This window comes from Schistocerca americana, chromosome 3 (assembly GCF_021461395.2).
Source record: "Schistocerca americana isolate TAMUIC-IGC-003095 chromosome 3, iqSchAmer2.1, whole genome shotgun sequence".
NCBI classification, from domain to species: domain Eukaryota; kingdom Metazoa; phylum Arthropoda; class Insecta; order Orthoptera; family Acrididae; genus Schistocerca; species Schistocerca americana.
In genome coordinates, this window is record NC_060121.1 from 755,678,096 (window position 1) to 755,700,221 (window position 22,126).

Sequence of the window (22,126 nt, forward strand, 5' to 3'; positions counted from 1 at the left end):
TGGCTGAAAACGAGTGATTTGGAGTTATGAATCACGCTACGCCCTACTGCAATCCGATGGAAGGGTTTGCCTTGGCGAATGCCTGAAGAATGTTATCTGCCGTCATGTGTAGTCCCTACAGTGAGGAAGTGCGGAGGTGGTTTCACGGTATGGGGTTGCTTTTCGTGGTTAGTGTGTGGTCTCCCTATCGCGCGTACGGAAACGCTTCTGAACACATTCCACAGCACTGTATGCTGGGCACGGTAGAGGAACAGTTCGAAGACAGTGGTTGTATTCTTCAGGGCAATAACTTTGTTGCAATGAACTGGTTTTCCCAGAGTGCCGACATGAAGGCAATGGGACACTTCTGGCTCAACTATAACGCCAACTTCGCTCCGGACCTGTAACCTCCCCCCTCACTTATCGACCTTAATGACAGTGAAAAATTAAACCGCGTGTACCTAATGGAAATTTGGGAAAAGCAATCGTCACCGAAGTTAATCTATCGGTAAAGAGGGAGGAAAGGGTTACATCTAAATGAAAGGAAAAATGCAAGTGAAACTGGTGGAAATTAATTTTGAAATAGGGATAAAGTTAATAAAGAAAGTAAATGTGCGGCCGTTACGTTAACAATTAACTAGCGGTAATTAGATATTTGAGATTTGGGGGAAATTACGGTCGCCAGTCCTAAGGACAATTACTATAGTAACTGAAAAAGAAAGGTAATTACACATATAATTAGCACTAGAAGCGTGCCAACTGAAGGTTGACACGTGTAGTGTGAAAACTGAAAGTTTGTCATAAGTAATAAATTTCGCTACACTCTGACTTAATTTAGCAAAAGAATTAATAAAACTGGAAAATCGAAAGTTAATTTAGTGACTGAAGTTAATAGTGAGCTTTCTTTCTGAAGCACATCGACATTAAGTAAAATAAGGTTAGTCTTGGACTACCTCAACAATCATTTCAAAAGCTACTTGAATCTACGCAATTTAGAAATAAGAGAATTAACTTTGAACTTGAATTAAATGATTCTGAACAATTAACAATAGTAAAATTTAGTACGTACCAAGCTGAGCTGCAGTTACAGGTAACTAAAATACGGTAACAAAACTCGCACTCTTAATTTTTGCTTGTGCAATCTAAATATTGTAGCCAGCTGAACTTTGAAATTAAAGCAGTGAAATCGAATGGTGCTGGCGTTTGAATTTCAACGACCCTCGGGCTCATTTCGGAAAAGGAAGGGACCCTGCTTGGCAATGCAATTGGGACAATGAGCAACGAAGGTTCATGCTAAGTTGCTGTAATTTTGCGAGGCAAATGGAACAATTTGAAAAGCTGAGGTCTGCCATACAGTTCTGAAACTTTACGTGCTTTTAGTCTTCCTTGTTGGTTGATTGAAGGTTTGAAGCCGTCGATCGAGGAGGTGGCGACAGTCACTTATTGTCGGCCGTCGCTGTTGCAGAATCTGGATGTTGGCGCGCCTTCTTCTCGACACGGTCACCAGGCGAAACGGGCTCTTGATGTGCGCCAGCTAATGCTTCCCGTCCGCGACACCATGTCAGAAACTACCATCGCGAGTCGAGCGCAATTACATGCTGCCAAACCCCGAAAGCGCGGCAACTCGCGGGAGCGTCACACAAACCTGCTCCACTCGCTACTCCCGCCAGACTCTCACTGTTCCGCCCGCGCTCCACGCGGCAGAGTTAACACTACCAAAGATCCTACACACTTTGATTCTTTACACGACCCATCGATGTAATCGTTCGATAGCAGTTTTCCCTAGGCAAGACCCAGCGTAAAAATACAAATAATATTTACGAAACAAACCAATTATACATCGACATGAGTGCATAAATATATATATATATACAAACAGTAAAACAATTACAATATATAAAGAGACAGAAATGTCATATCTTGAGGTAACAAAACAAGGAAAAAAAATAATAGTACAATAGATGGAAATAGGAGGATATGCATTTCCGGCGTTACAGACCCTAGATTCCAACCTCCTCTACTTTCGATACGAAATAGCGAATGCCGGACATTTGCCACGCCATACATTTGCCACACCGGACATTTGCCACACTTGCCCCTTCGCCAGGTAGCTTGAGTAGCGATCCCTCAGGTAAGGGACGCCCTTCCTCGTACTACTTCTGTCCGCTTTCAAACCGCCGTCTCCACATCTTACTCGATACAACAAGTATGCAAGGGACCTCCTTCTTCGACATCTTGGCGAAATACAGAGCTTCTTTTCCGAAATCGAAATATTTATAACTTTTGGGAAACGAAAGCAATTCTGGCGATTATGTCAGTATGTAATTAGTTTTTCCAAGTATAAATATAGATACCTCTGTCTGTATGGTAGCTTCCTTTCACGCTTACTGATTGCGATAGAAACAGTCCATCTCCATGGGAGCAACAAGAAAGGAACGATGTAAAGAGAATGCGAATGTACACTAATCATTTCTTTTTGATCACTGCATTTGTGCCTACTTTAATTACTACAACTGCATGCCCAAAAGACAACAAGGAAAGAAGAAATGGGTATGTGAATGTTCGAAAAGAACGACATACTCCATATTAATTTACTCTCTAAAATCCGATATCCCTTGCGGCGAAGCATTAGTTTATAAAGTGTAGCGGGACCATGTTCAAAACATGACTGAATGTACGTTCATAACCAGAGATAAGAACATCTATGATTGACATGTCATCTAAAGTCGACGTACAGTTTTAAAATGTTAGAAATAAGGAAATGAAGTAATGCAGAATGCTATGCTTGTAACGTACGTTGTTGTTCTACATTGTCTAGCTCTGGTATTTACAGAGTCACAGAGAAAGCATCCTTGGTTTTGGAGGGAAAAGCTGTAATTGTAATGATCTCCACAACAACAGAAACAAGAAGCACAACTTAAGGAAAAATAATGTAATGTATGTTCCAGCTCACAAGCGACATTGAAGCAGGGAGTTCCTGGGAGTTAGTATGGGCAAAGGTTATGTTAGACAACCGGAATAAATTAATAACTGGCTCCTTTTACCGACCCCCGGTCTCAGATGAAACAGTTGCTGATCATTTCAAAGAAAACTCGAGTCTCATCGCCAATAGGTACCCTAATCATACAATTACAGTTGGCAGTGACTTGAATCTACCTTCCGTATGTTGACAAAAATATATTTTCAGACCCTATTGTAGATAGAAAACAACTTCCATTCAAATTGTAAATGGTTACGAAAACACACTTGACCTCTTAGCCACAATAATCCTGAGCATCACGACGGATACAGGGATTAGTGAACACGCAGTCGTAGCGAGGCTCAATTCCGTAACAGAGAAATTCACGAAAACTAAACGCGAAATATATCTATTTATAAAAGCAACTGAAAATTCGGTTGACTCCTGTTTAAGAGACAGTCTCCAATCCTTTCAAACTATGTAAGTGAAGACCACATGTGGCTTAAGTTCAAAGAAATAGTATCAACAGCACTCGAGAGATTCATACCAAAGAAATTAATAACAGACGGAACTGATTCCCCATGGTGCACAAAACACGACAGAAGGCTGCTGCAGGAGCACCGAAAAAGGTACGCATAATTTAGACGAGCGCAAAATCTCCAAGATTGGCGAAGTTTTACTACTGAGGCTCGAAATTTTATGCAGATTTCAATGCGAGATGCAATTAATACTTTCCACAACGAAACTCTCTCTAGAAATGTTGCGGAAAATCCACAGAGATACTGGTCCTATGTTAAGTAAACCAGGGGAAAGGCTCAGTAAGTACCTTTACTCCGGGTCGGGCGGCGGGTGAGGAGGAGGAGGGGGACACAAGGGACCCAACCCTTCGGAGCAGGTACAATCGTGGCAAATGTCCGCACACCCGAAAGAGCACTGCCTGCGTTATTCCGAATTACGATGCAATGTTCCTTCGAGCATGCATGCGCGTCAGAAGAAACATTGCATTGTAATCCGGAATAACGCAGGCACTGCAGTACCGTATTTATGTGCCGATACCGGGAAAGCGACTTTCAAGTAAAATGTCTCCCCGGTACGGGAACATGCATAGTGGATGAACGAGTGCAGGCTGTAGACACGTGGCTGACAACATATGGACGTCTGAGTCTGGCCGTAAGTCGTATTCGGATAGCCTAATGGTAAGGCGACCGCTCGTGATAGGCGAAAAATCCGGCTTCGAGTCCCGGTCCGACACAAATTTTCATTGTCGTGATTCCATTATTAAGCTGATGATTGTCTACATTCGCAGCTTCGAATACATTCTATGTATTCTCTGCTTTCGGCTCTTGAGGAAGACAAGGCTGCCCTTCCTCCACAGACATTCAGACACCTCACTGAAAGTGTCACCACCAGAATTCAAGCCGTCATAAAGGCGAAGGGTGGACGCACCACTGTCCACTAAGACCCGTTTGGTGCCAACGGCCTTGCTGCAGTGGTAACCGCTTCCCGACAGATTACAGTTCAGCGTTGTCGGTCTTGGGTAGTACTTGGATTAGTGACCGTCAGGATCTGCCAAACGCTGTTAGTATGTGGGGTGCACTCAGCCTTTGTGTGGCTAATTGTTGAGCTACATGATTGAGTACTAGCGGCTCTGCTGATCACATGCCCTTCATATACGCATCCAGTGACGCCTGTCGTCTGAGGATGACACGGCGGTCGGTTGCTAACGTTGAGCATTCCGAGGCCTATTCAGACGGAGTTTAATAGATGTCTGGATACTTTTGATCAGACAGTGCATTTTTAAAATTTCCATGAAGGACTGGCATTTCTGCGGGAAAAGGAAATGATGTTCTCTGCAGGCAACTGCTGACGAAGTGAACAGTTTTTATCACATGAAAACCACGCCACAGTCTGGAGTTTGGACGTTACCGTGTATATTTCCTTGAGAATTATTCCAAGCCACTAAAGCAGTCATGCACTATACGCTGTTTGATGCGAAGGTTTAATTGCCGTTACCTCTATCCGACCGTCCCTGCTGGCATTCTAAATTAGCTGTGAGATCGGCAGATAAAATTGGAAGATGGAAAAACGATTACCGATTCCCAGGTGAGCGGACTTCTCGAGGCGGGCCAATTGCGTAGCCTCATCGCTTCCCAGGTCTGCCGTCTCGCGATATTTTTCCTTGGGACTTCGTTAAAAATCGTTAGTTCATCACACCCATACTTGCCGATCTTGCTGAGTTGAGATCTCGCGTACTGAAGCTACTGACGAGTTGTTGTATATAATGACGTCAATCTGGCGAGAAACATCAGATGGGGTATCTGCCGCATCACAAACTGTAGTACTGACGGGTAACATTGCGTGAAAATGATGCCCCATACAATATTTGATGTAAGATGCTTAAGCTGTAAAATCAGTTCTGCGTATCGGCATTAAACGTTCAACAGTATGTTGTAAAACCGGTCTGTGCTCACTTATAAAAGAAAGTAAACGTAAAGAGAAGCTGATATTCGGCTTCGTTAGGAGGCGGCACGGTCCGAAGAAGAAAACACCGAGCATTTAGGTGTCGATGCTTGATGTCAAATTTGGGCGACGACAAGTGTTTGAGGTTTAACCAGACATGTGTACTGGTGCGGTTTCATAACCCATGTTTTCGGTAACAGCTTGTAATTGATCTTCGCGAGTCCGTCTTTTGTACACAATTCATGTACACTATTCACGTCCTGATGTTTGTATATTTTTCACTTATTCTAAAGTAAGGAAGCATTTCCTGGAATACTGCACATAATGACAAGGTTATGAATTAGTCAGGCAGACACTCCCATCTCCGCAGGACAGCTCAGTGGCGTGCACTCTTGTACGCGGTTCAGATCCTAATGAAAAAGGAATGTGTGTCATCAGAATTTGGCCGAAAAGATGTGGTGGTGCACAATTCGCTGTTGCAATTTGTTAAATTCGGAGTCCCTCTGACTGTCTCGTTGAGGAATGCCTAATTACAACGTATGTTTTGTTCTATCCATCGTATATGTTTCTGCTGTTCGAGTAGTCAAAATGGTTCAAATGGCTCTGAGCACTATGGGACTCAACTGCTGAGGTCATTAGTCCCCTAGAACTTAGAACTAGTTAAACCTAACTAACCTAAGGACATCACAAACATCCATGCCCGAGGCAGGATTCGAACCTGCGACCGTAGCGGTCTTGCGGTTCCAGACTGCAGCGCCTTTAGCCGCACGGCCACTTCGGCCGGCTTCGAGTAGTCAAGGCTGACTGTAGGTACTGGGTGTTTGTTCTCTTACGACTCTCCGATGGCCACAAATAAAACAAAAATAACACCCACATCTGCACCATACACTCATAACAGCTATTTTTGCACTTTTACATCCAAGGCAACACACATGGAAAAGAAAAGATAGCACTGTGCACGAGGAACGAACCCTTTTCAGCTAGAATCCGCTAGTATTACACTACTGGCCATTAAAATTGCTACACCAAGAAGAAATGCAGATGATAAACGGGTATTCATTGGACAAATATATTATACTAGAACTTACATGTGGTTACATTTTCACGTAATTTGGGTGCATAGATCCTGAGAAATCAGTACCCAGAACAACCACCTCTGGCCGTAATAACGGCCTTGATACGCCTGGGCATTGAATCAAACATTGCTTGGATGGCGTGTACAGGCACCGGTGCCCATGCAGCTTCAACACGATACTATAGTTCATCAAGAGTAGTGACTGGCGTATTAAGACGAGCCAGTTGCTTGGCCACCATTGACCAGACGTTTTCAATTGGTGAGAGATCTGGAGAATGTGCTGGCCAGGGCAGCAGTCGAACATTTTCTGTATCCAGAAAGGATCGCACAGCACCTGGAACATGCGGCCGTGCATTATTCTGCTGAAATGTAGGGTTTCGCAGGGATCGAATGAAGGGTAGAGCCACGGGTCGTAACACATCTGAAATGTAACGTCCACTGTTCAAAGTGCCGTCAATGCGAACAAGAGGTGACCGAGACGTGTAACCAATGGCACCCCATACCATCACGCCGGGTGATACACCAGTATGGCGATGATGAATACACGCTTCCAATGTGCGTTCACCGCGATGTCGCCAACCACGGATGCGACTATCATGATGATGTAAACAGAACCTGTATTCATCTGAAAAAATGACGTTTTGCCCTTCGTGCACGCAGGTTCGCCGTTGAGTACACCATCGCAGGCGCTCCTGTCTGTGATGCAGCGTCAATGGTAACTACAGCCATGGTCTCCGAGCTCATAGTCCATGCTGCTACAAACGTCGTCGAACTGTTCGCGCAGACGGTTGTTGTCTTGCAAACGTCCCCATCTGTTGACTCAGGGATCGAGACGTGGCTGCACGATCCGTTACAGCCATGCGGATAACATGCCTGTCATCTCGACTGCTAGTGATACGAGGCCGTTGGGATCCAGCACGGCGTTCCGTATTACCCTCCTGAACCCACCGATTCCATATTCTGCTAACAGTCATTGGATCTCGACCAACGCGAGCAGCAATGTCGCGATACGATAAATCGAAATTGCGATAGGCTACAATCCGACCTTTATCAAAGTCGGAAACGTGATTGTACGCATTTCTCCTCCTTACACGAGGCATCACAACAACGTTTCACCAGGCAACGCCGGTCAACTGCTGTTTGTGTATGAGCAATCGGTTGTAAACTTTCTTCATGTCAGCACGTTGTAGGTGTCGCCACCGGCGCCAACCTTATGTGAATGCTCTGAAAAGCCAATCATTTGCATGTCACAGCATCTTCTTCCTGTCGGTTAAATTTCGCGTCTGTAGCACGTCATCTTCATGGTGTAGCAATTTTAATGGCTAGTTGGGTATTTAGAAAACATCAAGCACAGAAACCAAATCCTGCAGTTTGTCTTGCTGGAGGGCCGTTCCTCTCCAGCGATGAGCGGAACAGCAGCTCAACGCAGAATTCGAGTGAATAAAGCGCTGTCCTACCTCCAGATCGACACGATACAGCTCCAGCAGTGGCAGGTTTGCAACTGTGGAACGACAAGCGGCTTGTCCCGATGCCACGGCAGCAAGCACGCCGGAAATGCGTAGACCTGCCTGCCTGCCTGCCTGCCTGCCTGCCTCCCTCCTTCCATCACCCCGCCCCTTCCTCCCTCCCTCTCTCTCTCTCTCTCTCTCTCTCTCTCTCTCTCCCTCTCCCACTCCCACTCCATCTCCCTCTCTCTGTCCCTCTCACACTGTCACGCATACGCTGCGCCTGGCGGATACTTCCCTACATTCTCGGCCCAATAATCTCACACATCGCACAGGTCCTCGCGCGGTGCGATGTGAAGCGTGCTACGTTGTTAATGTTGCTATTTCGACCAGCTGAATTCCGCATTCGCTGGGCCCTGTCCAGAGCACGGACGTAACAGTCCATTAACGTCGCCACGCCAAGCTGACTACGTGGACAAGTAATGTTCACAAAATGCCGAAGTCTCGACGGAGTGAAGTGCTTCATACAGTTAGGGAACAGCTAAAATTTGTTGGTCGTAGTATTGTGTAATATCGTGAAGTTGGTCTCACGGTGATCAAGAGCTACTGCCGACTACCACTGGATTCCATTTCGCTGTCATGGTTAGCATGCGAAAGAGCATTTGCCTCATCCGATCTGCTGATGCCGCGTCGTATGTCCAAGTACAGAAATGAGTACCAGTACTGTGTTCGTAATGTGTTTTGTGAGTATAGTGCGTAGATGTCTGGAACACTCAAACACGGAGATGGCGCATATTTCTCTCGTAATGCGCCAATGGGCCGCCTTGGTTTACTTCCTCATATAATCGTTAAAAGCATGTGACGAAGTTTCAAATTTAAGATAAGGCACTGGTGCACAGTCCACAGGACAAAAAATAAAACTTCGGGATTTCTACTACGCCATACCCTGCTGATGAAAATTTATTCCATTGCCAGCACTCTTACCGACTACTTCTGTGTCGAAAGCTACCATCTCCGTGTGGGGTATTTAGGCCAAGGAGATAAAACAACATCTTTGAGATAAGCAAGGTCTGCAACACAAGAGCTACTTTTGACATAACATTTGCCTGAGTATGATGAAGGACATTTGCATTAAAAGCTGAAACGGTGGTACATTTTATACTATGACGCAGTCTACAACCGAGAAGAATATTACAGAAACTGATTGTGACCGTGAAACTCTACGAACCTTGTTTACCAGGATAGCAAAATACATCCAAGAAAAAACAACTTACGAATTCGTAGGTCATTGCGCCTGACGGCATATTGGACAAATTAATATATACAAGGGTGGTTAGTGACAGTTTTTACACAACATATTACTCGGTAGCACATTTGTTTGCTTGTTTTGCATTCTTCAATAGAGGTGATGTTTTAATGCAGTTTGTGATCTTCAACTAAATTTGTTTTTATACTTTGTCATACTTTGTATGACACGAAACCTTCGCCTACAGTTTAATTCCTGGTAGCTGAACTAGTCAACTGTTCACAAAAAAAAAAAAAATCACTTTTGTACTTTACCAGTATTAATGCAAAAATATATGCGATAAAGTTCGAAGCTATCATACTTCACCCTTTGCTTAATAAAATCGCGACCCGTGCGCACGTTAATCAGGAGGTATTTGGGCACGCACTTCAATTCTATTTACGTTCAAATCTGTTTAAATGTAATTAGGTACATTGTCATTTTTTAAATAGGGGAAGTACACGGGGCTGAAATAATGCTATGTATAACTGGAACTTCATCACTTAGGGTTACGATTCAATCAAGAAATCGACCGCAAATAATATTTTTATATAATAAATAAACCTTAAGAAAACGTTATATTTTTATCCCCCACGAGCAGTTGCATTTCTACATCTTCCACCAGCTTGGAAGAAAAAAGAAATTGTTCATCGCGTCTGTTATGGTTCTTTACTCCTAACGTCTGTCGAAATGAGATTAGAAAAATGGTTCAAATGGCTGTAAGCACTATGGGACTGAACATGAGGTCATCAGACCCCTAGAACTTAGAACTACTTAAACCTAACTAACCTAAGGACATCACACACATCCATGCCCGAGGCAGGATTCGAACCTGCGACCGTAGCAGCAGCGCGGTTCCGGACTGAAGCGCCTAGAACCGCTCGACCACAGCGGCCGGCGAACTGAGATTATAATTAAGTTTATTTCTTTCTGAACATCGTTTCTGATCACGTTTTTCAGTTCTTATGAGACTGTTCCTCGCTGTAAATAAGAAGACGTATTATATTTTCCGAAGTGAGTGAGTAATTTTTACATTGGAAAAGTATGTTTATACGTAAGCCTACGCGTACGGGTGTTAAAGGAGGAGTGTTCCAAGTTTAATGATAAGAACGCTCATTCGAAATAAGAAATAATAGTAAACATGTGTTCTAAAATACGTACCTTAACAGCTACGCGCACGTCATCTTCTGAACTGTGAAGCGAATCTCTTCCACTGTAAGCTCTTTGCTTTCCATATTTTGGGACGCTGTTGTACGAAACAAAACACGAAAAAAAGTTTAGTAAACATGGACTCTAAAAAGCATACTTTCAGAACTACGAGCACTTGCTTAGTATAAGATTAAGTGCTCATAGCTCTTAAGGTATGCATTTTAGATACCATGTTTACTAGACTTTATTTTTTTGTTTTTTTTGGTTTTTTTTTTTTTTTTTTTTTTTTTTTTTTTTTTTTTGTTTCGAATGATCGTTCCTGTCATATCCCTGAATACTGACCATTCCTCCAGGACGTACCATATACTGCATGGTGCAGAGCACCACATATACAAGAATTTCTTACATGTGGCTTCAACTTTTGTTGCAGTTTTATTAGCAACATTCGGTATAGGGGATTGAAATTTGGACTTCCCTGTTTAACGTTGTTTCCGACACCTTAGAAAAGAACAATTCCGTGCATCTCACTATGTTGCTAGACATTTCAGCGAATGATTTGAGTGTACACGAGAGTTCATTTAGCTGCCAGTACAAAAAAAAGTAACATTTATTTTGGGAACACAATGGAGGTTGGCTGCGGGGGAATTACGTCCCATAAGCTCTTTCTGATATGCAGGCGTTATTTTGCGACGGGTGGGGAAAGGCGTAATCTTTGAGATATCCCGTGACATGGACTTGCTTTTTGTGTTAGAGGAGACGTGGGTGGACAAGCAGTGAATCGCTCCTCTTGCTGACCTGTTATTGACATCTTTCGCCGAATAAGGGCTCTCTGATGAGACTTGTGAGAAAACGGAAACCAGTGAGTTCAATTCTGAAAAAAAAACCCAAGTATATTGAATGCAACCGACTACGATCCCACCTACAATGAAAAAAATTATACCATTACGCTTGTGATCATTACAGCTGTTGGCTTTTTTTTGTGCAGTTTACCAATCGGAGACACTACACACAGAGATATGACCTTCATTAATTTACATTACCAACACAAAGTACCATTACGTTAAGCGATGTAAGACGTGTACTGAACATTATATAGAGGTGCTGAGCAACCAACTGCAGTTGGGAAAGCCGGCCGCGGTGGCCGAGCGATTCTAGGCGCTTCAGTCTGGAACCGCGCGAATACTATGCTCGCAGGTTCGAATCCTGCCTCGGGCATGGATGTGTGTGATGTCCTTAGGTTTAAGTAGTTCTAAGTCTAGGGGACTGATGACCTCAGACGTTAAGTCCCATAGTGCTTGGAGCCATTTTGCAGTTGGGAAAATGCCACAAAATTCATCCTTCGTTTCCACACTATTCGTTAGCGTCCTATGACTGATTTGAATGTTCAGTTGCTTAACACTACCTGTTAAACTGCGCTATAGCAAACAAAATTTGAAAGTGCTCAACCCTGAAGCTTTTTCCCAGTTTTTGGTAACACGTGGCTCTTTCTCAGTTAAATAAAAATCAACAACGAATGAAAGACAATTAATGCATAAGATCTGCCTAATGAATAGCCTGGTCATGATGCTGTTATGGTCTTTCTCGTGAGAATTTTCTTCTTGAAGATCCTTTAACCAATACCCCATAAGGTCTGACGCAATGTGCCGGGTTTGAGCAGCAGTCCTCTATGGCGGAAAGGAAATACCACTTGCTACTCGCGTGACGATACAAAGAAATGTAAATTTCGAAGGTCGTAAAGAAAGAAGAGCAAAGGCTGAGCTCAACTTCGAACGAAACTATTTGCAGATACACAAGAAGCTTAATGAATATATCAAATTTAAAGTAGTTATAGCGAAGATGGCACACGTTGTAGTGATACTCCTAATATAACAAATCATTAGCACTTGCCATCACTTAAGACACCTCTAGAGGTTTGCATTGAACTATTTCAGGAATAGGCTAATATCTAAATACAGATTTTTGGGCACAGACTGCAATGTTACTCCGATGTGTTTCTACATGTCCAGGTGGGTTGACGACTCCTTTTTTTGTGCAAAACTTTTCGATTACTGACCTAGTCATCTGCCAGGAGTGGTATTAAAGCACGTTTTGACTGGACCCACGCAGCGAGCTCACCTCAGACCTTGGTTCGGTGCGCCTAACGAAGACGACAACGCAAATTTCGAAATATTGCGCACAAAAACTGAACTGCCAGTCCTCCTGGACAAAAATATTACATTGTTTCCCACGTCGCCGCAAAAACCCTTAGAACCAAATCTCATTCCAGTTTAACCCAGTGAGATCCTATTATTTTCTGTTGGTGGGATCTTAATGTTCGTTCAGCATAAACATAGGTTGTCTCGCTCCGTATGCAGGGATTACCTCCTAAAAATTGGATTTCTTTTTCTGGGTCTTAATTCGTAAATGCAATGAAATTTTCGTAAAGCAAGCCGTGAAATAATAGCTCTTTCGAGAGATGTCACGGTGCAATGCCTTTATATTTAATGCTACAAGCCAAATAGAAAATAAATGCTTCAGCACCTCAGATGAAAGAATGCAGAAAGTAATGGCAGACGTATAAGAATAAAGAGAGATACTGTCATTGATTCTCTGCCACAGCAAGTCTCAGGCAGTTACAAAAGGTTCTATACTCGTGCAGTATTCCTGAGAGTCTCAGGTGCAGACATAAATTAAGTTCAAACTCCGCGAACAATAGCGGCCAACATATGTGGTGAATGGCAGAAGCCAATACTAAAAGCTGTGTTCTGAACGTTCTCGCATTTTTATGTCCATAGCATATAGGTATATCGGAGGACGTGCCGTAAACGATAAAGCCCTGAAAATGGGAACACGTTGCACGCTCAAAAACCATGGAGCGGCCACTTAGATACTTAACAGTAGGCACAAGTTTAAATGCGAACATTTTAGGCTAGGCTTTACCGTGGCAGTTATTGAATTAAATGAAAGAAATGGTTGAAATGGCTCTGCGCACTATGGGACTTAACTTCTGAGATCATCAGTCCCCTAGAACTTACACTTAGAGAGAGAGAGAGAGAGAGAGAGAGAGAGAGAGAGCGTCCCTGTGCCTATGTATGCAATACGTTTGAGCTCGAACACTTCTATCCTTACCTTCACGGTTTTTCGCGAGCTATACAGGATGGTTATAATTAAACTTTCGCTAGACCTGAGAGTGCCCCCAAGAAAAAGAAGTGATCGCTGGACAATGAAACTTTGTGGAAACATTTATAGATGCGGAAGAGAAATAACGAAAAACCTATTCGAAGAAACACATTTTAACTTCCACATGAGAGAGTGACATTTCTTAATTGTGTACCATGTTTATGTTTCTGGTTACGAACGTTGCTAAATATGATGGTCACCCGCATCCACGATAGCCTGGAACGTCACCAGAGACACCATTTCACAGTTGTTCACAGCACCTTTCGAACGGAGGATCTTGGAATGTTCAGCTGTCGTGACAAAATTCGTGCACTATTTGAAGATAGTACACTGCTTCCAGCATTCTTTGCCATGGCAACAGTAGCTTCTTCAACAATTTGTGGTTCAATTGGTCGTCGGCATCTCCCAAGAGTGAATCCCAAATCGCCAATTAATTGGAAAATCCGATTCATGTTCTTCAGATTCGGTGCGGAAAGAGGACCTCTCCACGTTCCTGTAACGCGTCGATATTCGCGAAGAGGAGCAGAACTGATGTTGTTGTTGTTGTTGTTGTTGTTGTAACAGAAGAGTTTTACGAATAAATCCCTGCTCACCTTGTCCACACCCATGTTGACTGCCAGTGAAATACCGGCGTCTAACAGCAAGCCATGACACTAATACAACTAACAACGGAACTCTTGCAGCGCACAGTCCAACCATCATCCCTATGAAGTCTACACTGGCTCAAGAAGCGAAAGTTTAATTATAGCCAATCTGTACGTAGGACCTATCAATATGTAGGTTGAAACTTCTATGAAGGTACACTATGTCAACAAATGTATCCGGACACCTGGCTGAAAATGACTTATAAGTTCGTGGTGCCCTCCATCGCTAATGCTGGAATTCAATATGGTGTTGGCCCACCCTTAGCCTTGATGACAGCTTCCACTCCCGCAAACATACGTTCAATAAGGTGATGGAAAATTTCTGTGGGACTGGCAGCCCATTCTTCACGGAGTGCTGCACTGAGAAGAGGTGTCGATGTCGTTGGTGAGACCTGGCACGAAGTCGGTGTTCCAACCCATTCAAGGGCGTTCTATATGATTCAGGTCAGGACTCTGTGCAGGCCAGTCCATTACAGGGATGTTATTGTCGTGTAAACACTCCGTCACAGGCCGTGCATTATGAACAGGTGCTCGATCGTGTTGAAAGATAAAATCGCCATCCCCAATTGCTCTTCAACAGTGTGAAGCAACAACGTGCTTAAAACACCAATGGAGGCCTGTGCTGTGATAGTGCCACGCAAAACAACAAGCAGTGCAAGCCCTCTCCATGAAAAACACGACCACACCATAACACCACCGCCTCCGAATTTTACTGCCAGCATTACAAACGCTGACAGGTGACGTTCACCGGGCATTCCCCATACCCACATCCTGTCGTCGGATCGCCACATTGTGTATTGTGATTCATCACCCCACACAACGTTGTTCCACTGGTCAATCGTCCAACGTTTACTCTCCTTACACCAAGCGAGGCGTCGTTTGGCATTTACTAGCGTGATGTGTGGCTTAACCGTTTCAGACAGCCTGGCTACAGCTGTGTACATTAAATTTTAGTATCTCTCAGCTGCAACGGAAGTATTTTTTCCCAATGGAAATCTGAGGTACATATTTTTGTGAATGTTTAACATTTTCACTATAGGCAAGTGCTGCCAACTGTTGTGATCGCTATGACAATACCAGAAAGTCAATGTAGCATTGCGCAGCTTCTCGTGACCACCGGAATACGTGGATGTGGTTGGTTCGCTATACTCCACTCCGTAACTGAATATTGTTATTTTGCATGGTAATTATTGAATCATCATGTTACTGTTTATTACAATAGAGAGTAATTTACAATTAGATATTTTAGTCCATAAAGCGAAGCCAAGTGTAAGACGTATGTTCTGGAAATAGGTACACATTTTTGTATAAATCTTGCATCTAAAATATTAAAAAAATCATCTAAAAGTATTACCACATAAAGGATAATTTACCTTTCTCCAGAAAAAGTTCAGGTTTGAACGGTTAAGTGCAGTCTCTCGACCGTGAAATCCAAGTTTTATCATTTCGCGCCTAACTGTCGTAGTACTTGCAGTGGATCCTGATGCACTTTAGAATTCCTGTGTGATGGTCTGGATAGATGTCTGCCTATTCCACATTACGACCCTCTTCAACTGTCGGCGGTCTCTGCCAGTCAACAGACAGGGTCGCCTGTACGCTTTTGCGCTGTACGTGTCCCTTCACGTTTCCCAAAGGAAGCAGGTGTTCACAGATGTGAAAATTACGGAACTATCAGTTTAATAAGCCACGGCTGCAAAATACTAACACGAATTCTTTACAGACGAATGGAAAAACTGGTAGAAGCCGACCTCGGGGAAGAGGAGTTTGGATTCCGAAGAAATGTTGGAACACGTGAGGCAATACTAACCCTACGATTTGTCTTAGAAAATAGATTAAGGAAAGGCAAACCTTCGTTTCTAGCATTTGTAGACTTAGAGAAAGCTTTTGACAATGTTGACTGGAATACTCTCTTTCAAATTCTGAAGGTGGCAGGGGTAAAATACAGGGAGCGAAAGGCTAGTAACAATTTGCACAGAAACCAGATGGCAGTTATAAAGAGTCGAGAGGCATGAAAGGGAAGCAGTGATTGGGAAGGGAGAGAGAAAGGGCTGTAGCCTATCCCTGAGGTTATTCAATTTGTATAATGAGCAAGCAGTACAGGAAACAAAAAAATTTGGGGTAGGAATTAAAATCCATGGACAAGAAATAAAAAGTTTGAGGTTCGCCGATGACTTTGTAATTCTGTCAGAGACAGTGTCTGACACTGACGACGGATAAGCATGTCAGAGACGCTTACTGGACGAGCTTACTGGACGAGCCGGGGACGAAAGGCGTGGCTCTTCTTTGGATTTTATCTATTTTTTCAATTCATTGTTTCTGATAACGGATCAAGACTGAGAAAGTATATTTAAGTATCGGTCTAATTAGGGTTTTGTAAGCTACCTCCTTCCTGAAGATTCTCCGTATGAATGTGTGTGCCATCTGCCTTACCTCCAGTTAGTTTTATGTGGTTACTCCACTGTAAGTCGCTCCATACGCTTATTTACGTATTTTTAATGGATGTGGCTGCTTCTAATGCTTGTTCGGTAATCGTGGAATCAAATAACAATCACCGAGCGCGGTGGCGCAGTGGTTAGCACACTGGACTTGCATTCGGGAGGACGACGGTTGAATCCCGCGTCTGGCCATCCTGATTTAGGTTTTCCGTGACTTCCCTAAATCGCTCCAGGCAAACGCCGGCATGATTCCTTCGAAATGGCACGGCCGACTTCCTTCCCCGTCCTTCCCTAATGCGATGAGACCGATGACCTCGCTGTTTGGGCTCTTCCCCCAAGCAACCCAACCCAACTCAAACAGTAATCTGTGTTTCTGCCTGTTTCCAAGCTGTCAGCTTTAGCCAATAGGCACTGTTTATAGAATCACTCGGTGCAATCGCTAGCCACAGACAAATTAGTCCAATAGTCAGGGGATCAACATAAGGGAGCAGATGCAGGAAACCTGCATGGCCGTTCTGGTAACGTTTTAGTGAAAGTGACTTGCCGTTACCTTCCTTCGACGTGTTATGTGGAGTCAAATGTGTGTGTCTGTCATGTGGATGACTGTGGCAAGTGCATGTAAAGTCTACGGTTGGGGTGAATGAGGGAAGGGTGAAGGTGAAACTTGTGCCAACATATAGTCTACTAGCACCAAGGGACTGCAGAGCTTAACGTCTTCATCCGACGGACGAAGCAACATTAACTTGCGCTCACTTCATGACACACTGCGCAGAAGTCTGGAATTTAATCAGAGACATTGGCGCAAAGACTGGTGATCAGAAAGTTTACGTCACCACCTCTCCTCCTCCCCTTGTTGGCCAAATACTGACAGTGAAAAGTGTGCAGCGCCAGGATTCAAATCGGCTATGAAGGCAGGTATAACCGTTATACAGACTCCTGATGTACTTGATTGTCCCTAATGCTGTGATATGGATAGATGTTAAGAGGATGAGATGACAGGAGGGCGTTAGTGTGCAGATGACATAAAGGAAGTGGACGTAAGTCAGGAAGATTGGGGTGCAGCGTCCCATCCATGAGTAGATGTTCAGAGACGGAGCCAAGCTCGGCCTGAGGACGGATGGGGGAAGAAAATCGGCCGAGTCCTTTGAGCAAAGGGACTGTCCGGTATTTGTCTTAAGGTACTTAGGGAAGCCACGAAAAAGTACGAGGTGGATGGGTGGATGCCGAATAGGATCCAGCAACTGTTAACCTCGCCGCTGACCGCCCCTTAAGCACACAAGAGTCCAATGTCTTGTAACTGCACCGACTCGCTCGATAAGGCAATCAGACGGTCTCCTTACGTGGTCATGGCCGCTCTGTGATCTACGAGCTGCTACGTGCTTCCGAGAAGTGAGGCGCCGTGCCGCTGGCTTTCCTACCTGCTGGGTCAGCCAGTGCAGGAGCAGCTGGTGGGAGGCCGCGTCCGGCGCTGGGGGCGGAGGGGTCGGCGACGCGGCCTGCAGCGCCGCCACCAGCTGCTGCAACGCCTCCGATACCGCCGCGCCGCCCCCGCCGCCTCCGCTGGGCGGTGAGCCTGCCGTCACATCCGTATGCTCCAGGCGCGCCCCTGCAACACACCGGAGAACACGTGTTAAACAACAAACGCCGTCATAATAATTTCACAAAATATGATTTCAGCCGGAAAAAATGTCCCCTTTGCTTGCGTGCCGCTCACACGTGGACGAGGCAATGTAACACATCTTCCGCCGGTGGTTATCTTTGAACTGCCACACGGCTAGTCTGAGTTAACCCTTTCGTGGGCAAAATTACTGAGCACTTTTTTTTAATGAATGGAGAGTAGATAGTAGTTAACAGATACGTATATTTATCATACACAATATCAAATTTGCTCCAACTGTGAAAGTGAGGTCACACAACAAGGTGGGAAGTATTCTTCCCACTGCCCTTCCTTGGAGTTAAATGACAAAAACAACTTTTTCAATATATGTCATATTTATTTGATACATTATTTCTCTTGTTACAATGATTGTTCACAATTACTTGCCAAGAAATTTTCTGAAACATGGGTCTATGCAAAGTGGTATTTGACAATATGTCCGCAGCTTTGGTACTACAATGACGGCACGTCCAGTAGGTTTCTCCTAAAATGGGTTGGATGCTCCCCTACAGCCACATGACGAAAATCTTCAGGTACTTTACCCCTTTTTGCCAGAAATACAGGTTTTTGTCCACGCCTTTTTTGGGATGAGAAGCCAGCGATCAATTGTCTGGATAGATGGATCCTGTATGTGAGCTGATCATGCTGTCCACTTTCTCTTTTACTTATTTTCCACAGGATAAAACTGTTCACTGCAGCAACGTCCACCAGGAAATAAAATATTCTGTGCCACCATTTTACAGAACGTCTGCCAATAGCATACCTTTCTCGTAGTTGATCAAACTTATCGACACCACCCATTATTTTGTTGTATTCTGCCACAACTTCAGGACAAGAAATCTCTGTACTAGTACCAGATATGAATGATTGTCAAACAAATGTAAAAATCTCTATCATTTACTGACATAAGCTACAATTTATTCGTGAAGAAATACTTTAGAATAATTATAATAATTATATGTATAATTGCAGCTTGCTCCGTTGAAAGCAACAAAATATAAACACATTTCACGCGAGAGATGCACATACAGAAGGGTCCAAAAAAATTTATCCACTGTTTAAAAGTCCATAACTGGCAAACTAATTGACGGAGTTGTCTCATCTTTGGTAGTGTAAAAGTTTATAGTTTCGGCAATCACCACACAAGCGTTGTATTGCGTTGTTTTGTTTTGTCGCATGACAGTCGCCAGATAGTCTGTGTTTTGTTCTTAGTTGCACCCAGTTACTCGAGTAAACATGTCTGTCGCAAGGCTTACATTCGATGAAAGGAAGTCAGATTTGAAGTGGTATTGTAAGTACGAAAACATTAATGAGGTTCAACGGCAATGGCGAAATGAGTATCAAACAGAGCCACCGACACGTTTAACGATTCGTCGCATCCGAGACAAATTTGAAGCCGAAGGCTGTGTTAAAGATGTACACAAACAATGATCTGGACGACCGGTAACAGTAACAAGTCCACCTAACTCCCGTCGTGTGTTACAACAATTCACTCGCTCATCATAGAAGTCTGTAAGACAGTGTGCTTGTGAAACTGGAGTGAGTCGCTCAAGTGTTCGGAGAATTTTGAAGACAGCAAAGTGGAAGTGCTACATCCCACGATTGTTACACGCAATGAACGAGGATGACCCAGATCGTAGAACGGAGTACTGCGAGTGGTTTACTAACATGGTGCGCAACGATTAAGATTTCGCAGAGATGATTGTGTGGTCTGATGAGGTACAGTTCCAACTCAATAGTACAGTAAATCGCCACAATTGCATCTACTGGGCCACCGAAAATCCGAACGTCCATGTAGACAAAGCCGTGAATTTGCCAGGAGTAAATGTGTGGTGCGGATTGTCTTACCGGGGCTTGATTGGGCCATTCTTCTTTGACGGCACAGTTACCGGTGAGGTGTACCTTCACAAGCTTCAGACGTCCATTTTATCGGCCATCAGAGACTTGTTTGGACACGGAAGAGTTTACTTTCAACAAGATGGTGCCCCAGCCCACTACCAAAAGTCGTGTTAGGGTGTATCTCGACGAAAATCTACCAGGAAGATGGATAGGCCGTAGAGGTGCTGTTGAGTATCCAACAGGTTCCCCAGACCTAACTCCTCTGGACATTTACCTGTGAGGAACACTAAAGGACGTCGTTTATCGACAAAAGCCAATCACATTGGATGAACTTCGAGAGACCATCGTACATTCGTGTGCAAATATCCAAGTGAACACGTTGCAGTCAGTGGTTCGTGCTGCAGTTCGGCTTCATCGTTTGTGTGTGGATGTTAATAGTGACCATTTCGAACACCTACAGTGATATCTTTAAGCTGGACTTTAAGCTACACTTCCACAAAAAATGAGACAACTCCGTCAATTAGTTTACAAGTTATGGGCTTTTAAACAGTGGATACATTTTTTTGGACCCCTCTGTAATTCTGCTGTCGCCTGTTCTTATTACGATGGGCACTCTTCTCGATACGTAACAATTTTGTATGTTAACTAATGTTTCTCAAATTCTTACATCTCACTCAACTTTCTGATACACGAATAATTCTGTAAATTTAATTACCTTTGCTTCAAGACCGAGTGTGCTGAAGTGTCTTGCCGTCTGTGGCTCAGATGTAGCAACAATTGTGGAATTGGGGGTCTCCTATCTTAGAAAACATTCTTTTTTGCTTCTGCCGTTTTAGTATCACGTCTGTGTGATTTTCCGTTCAGACAGATTTGTGGTGACTTATTTTATACGTTAAATAATGTATGTATTGCATTCCATACGAGTTTCCAACGTTCCACATCCATTGATTTGACTGAAAGCATAGTGAAGAAAACTTCACGCTGTTGAGTAGATATACGATGTCTTTTTCCAAAAGGTCAGGTCTTCTGCCGTTTACTAGCCCTTTTTTGTTCTTAAGAGAAAACGACAGCAGTCAGTAAATAAGTGTAAGTCGCGACAGAATAGTAAATGAACTATTCTGTACTGTACCGTTCCATACCTCTCAGGGTCCTTAGGAAACCTAAAAAAAGACAAGTGTGGTGACTTCCTGTTATTGCTGTAATTTATTACGCCATAGACGCTACTGTTTGTAAAATCCATTCTACAAAGCAATTTAAGCAATTACGATCGCTTTCGCAAGATCCCGCTGAACTCAATAGTCAACTTACTTTTTGGTCATTTGGTGCGCTGCTGTCGTAGTGGGTAACAAAAAAGAGATGGACTGTGGCAACGTCGTCGCGGAACAATAATGTGGCTTACGAAAGGAATGCGGTCGTTGCATATGAGGGGTGCGGAAGACTTCACGAGTATTTTTCGTAGTGATTTAATCTTCTTTCTGGAAATGAAGCTCTAAACCAGTAGCACTAAGGTAATATGTCTTTTTTAATGTTTTGCACGACAGGCTTGATTCGGTTCATTACCATTATGAAGTGACGTATAGTTGGAAGTGAGGAACATACTGCATCTATAGTATAATCTTTTTCGGTCACGACAACGCAACGGTCGGGAGAGCGGTGTGCTGACCAGACGCCCCTTCATATCCGCATCCAGCGACGCCTGTCGGCAGAGGATGACACGGTGGTCGGTCGGTACCGGCGGGCCTTCCGAGGCCTGTTCTGACGGAGTTTAGTTTTTCTTAGCAAAGTCCTTCTGCCATGTTTCGGTAAGTATAATAGTCCTTGTACTTACGAAACATCTTGTTGTCGATATTTTGACAGTTTAGTTTTGACATTTCTTTAAGGTAAATGAGAAGTACGTCGAAATTTAGTGTCACTTCGGTACAGAACCCTATTAACTGTGAATTACTTGCTGAAACAAAATAATCCTCGTACCCTTCTAAGAACTGGAAGTAGTTATCCAAGCTAACACGTAATTCGAATTACAAAATATATTTTATAGTT

General features: G+C 43.7%; 1 protein-coding gene across 2 annotated transcripts in view; it reads right to left on the reverse strand.

Moving 5' to 3' along the window:
• LOC124606955 (liprin-beta-1) overlaps positions 1-22,126 on the reverse strand; it is a 931,859-nt gene that overhangs the window by 491,982 nt on the left and 417,751 nt on the right. For both annotated transcript variants that reach the window (XM_047139091.1, XM_047139092.1), the window contains one exon: positions 18,009-18,196. In XM_047139091.1, coding sequence (XP_046995047.1) covers positions 18,009-18,196 — 188 coding nt within the window. The remainder of the gene's footprint in view (positions 1-18,008; positions 18,197-22,126) is intronic.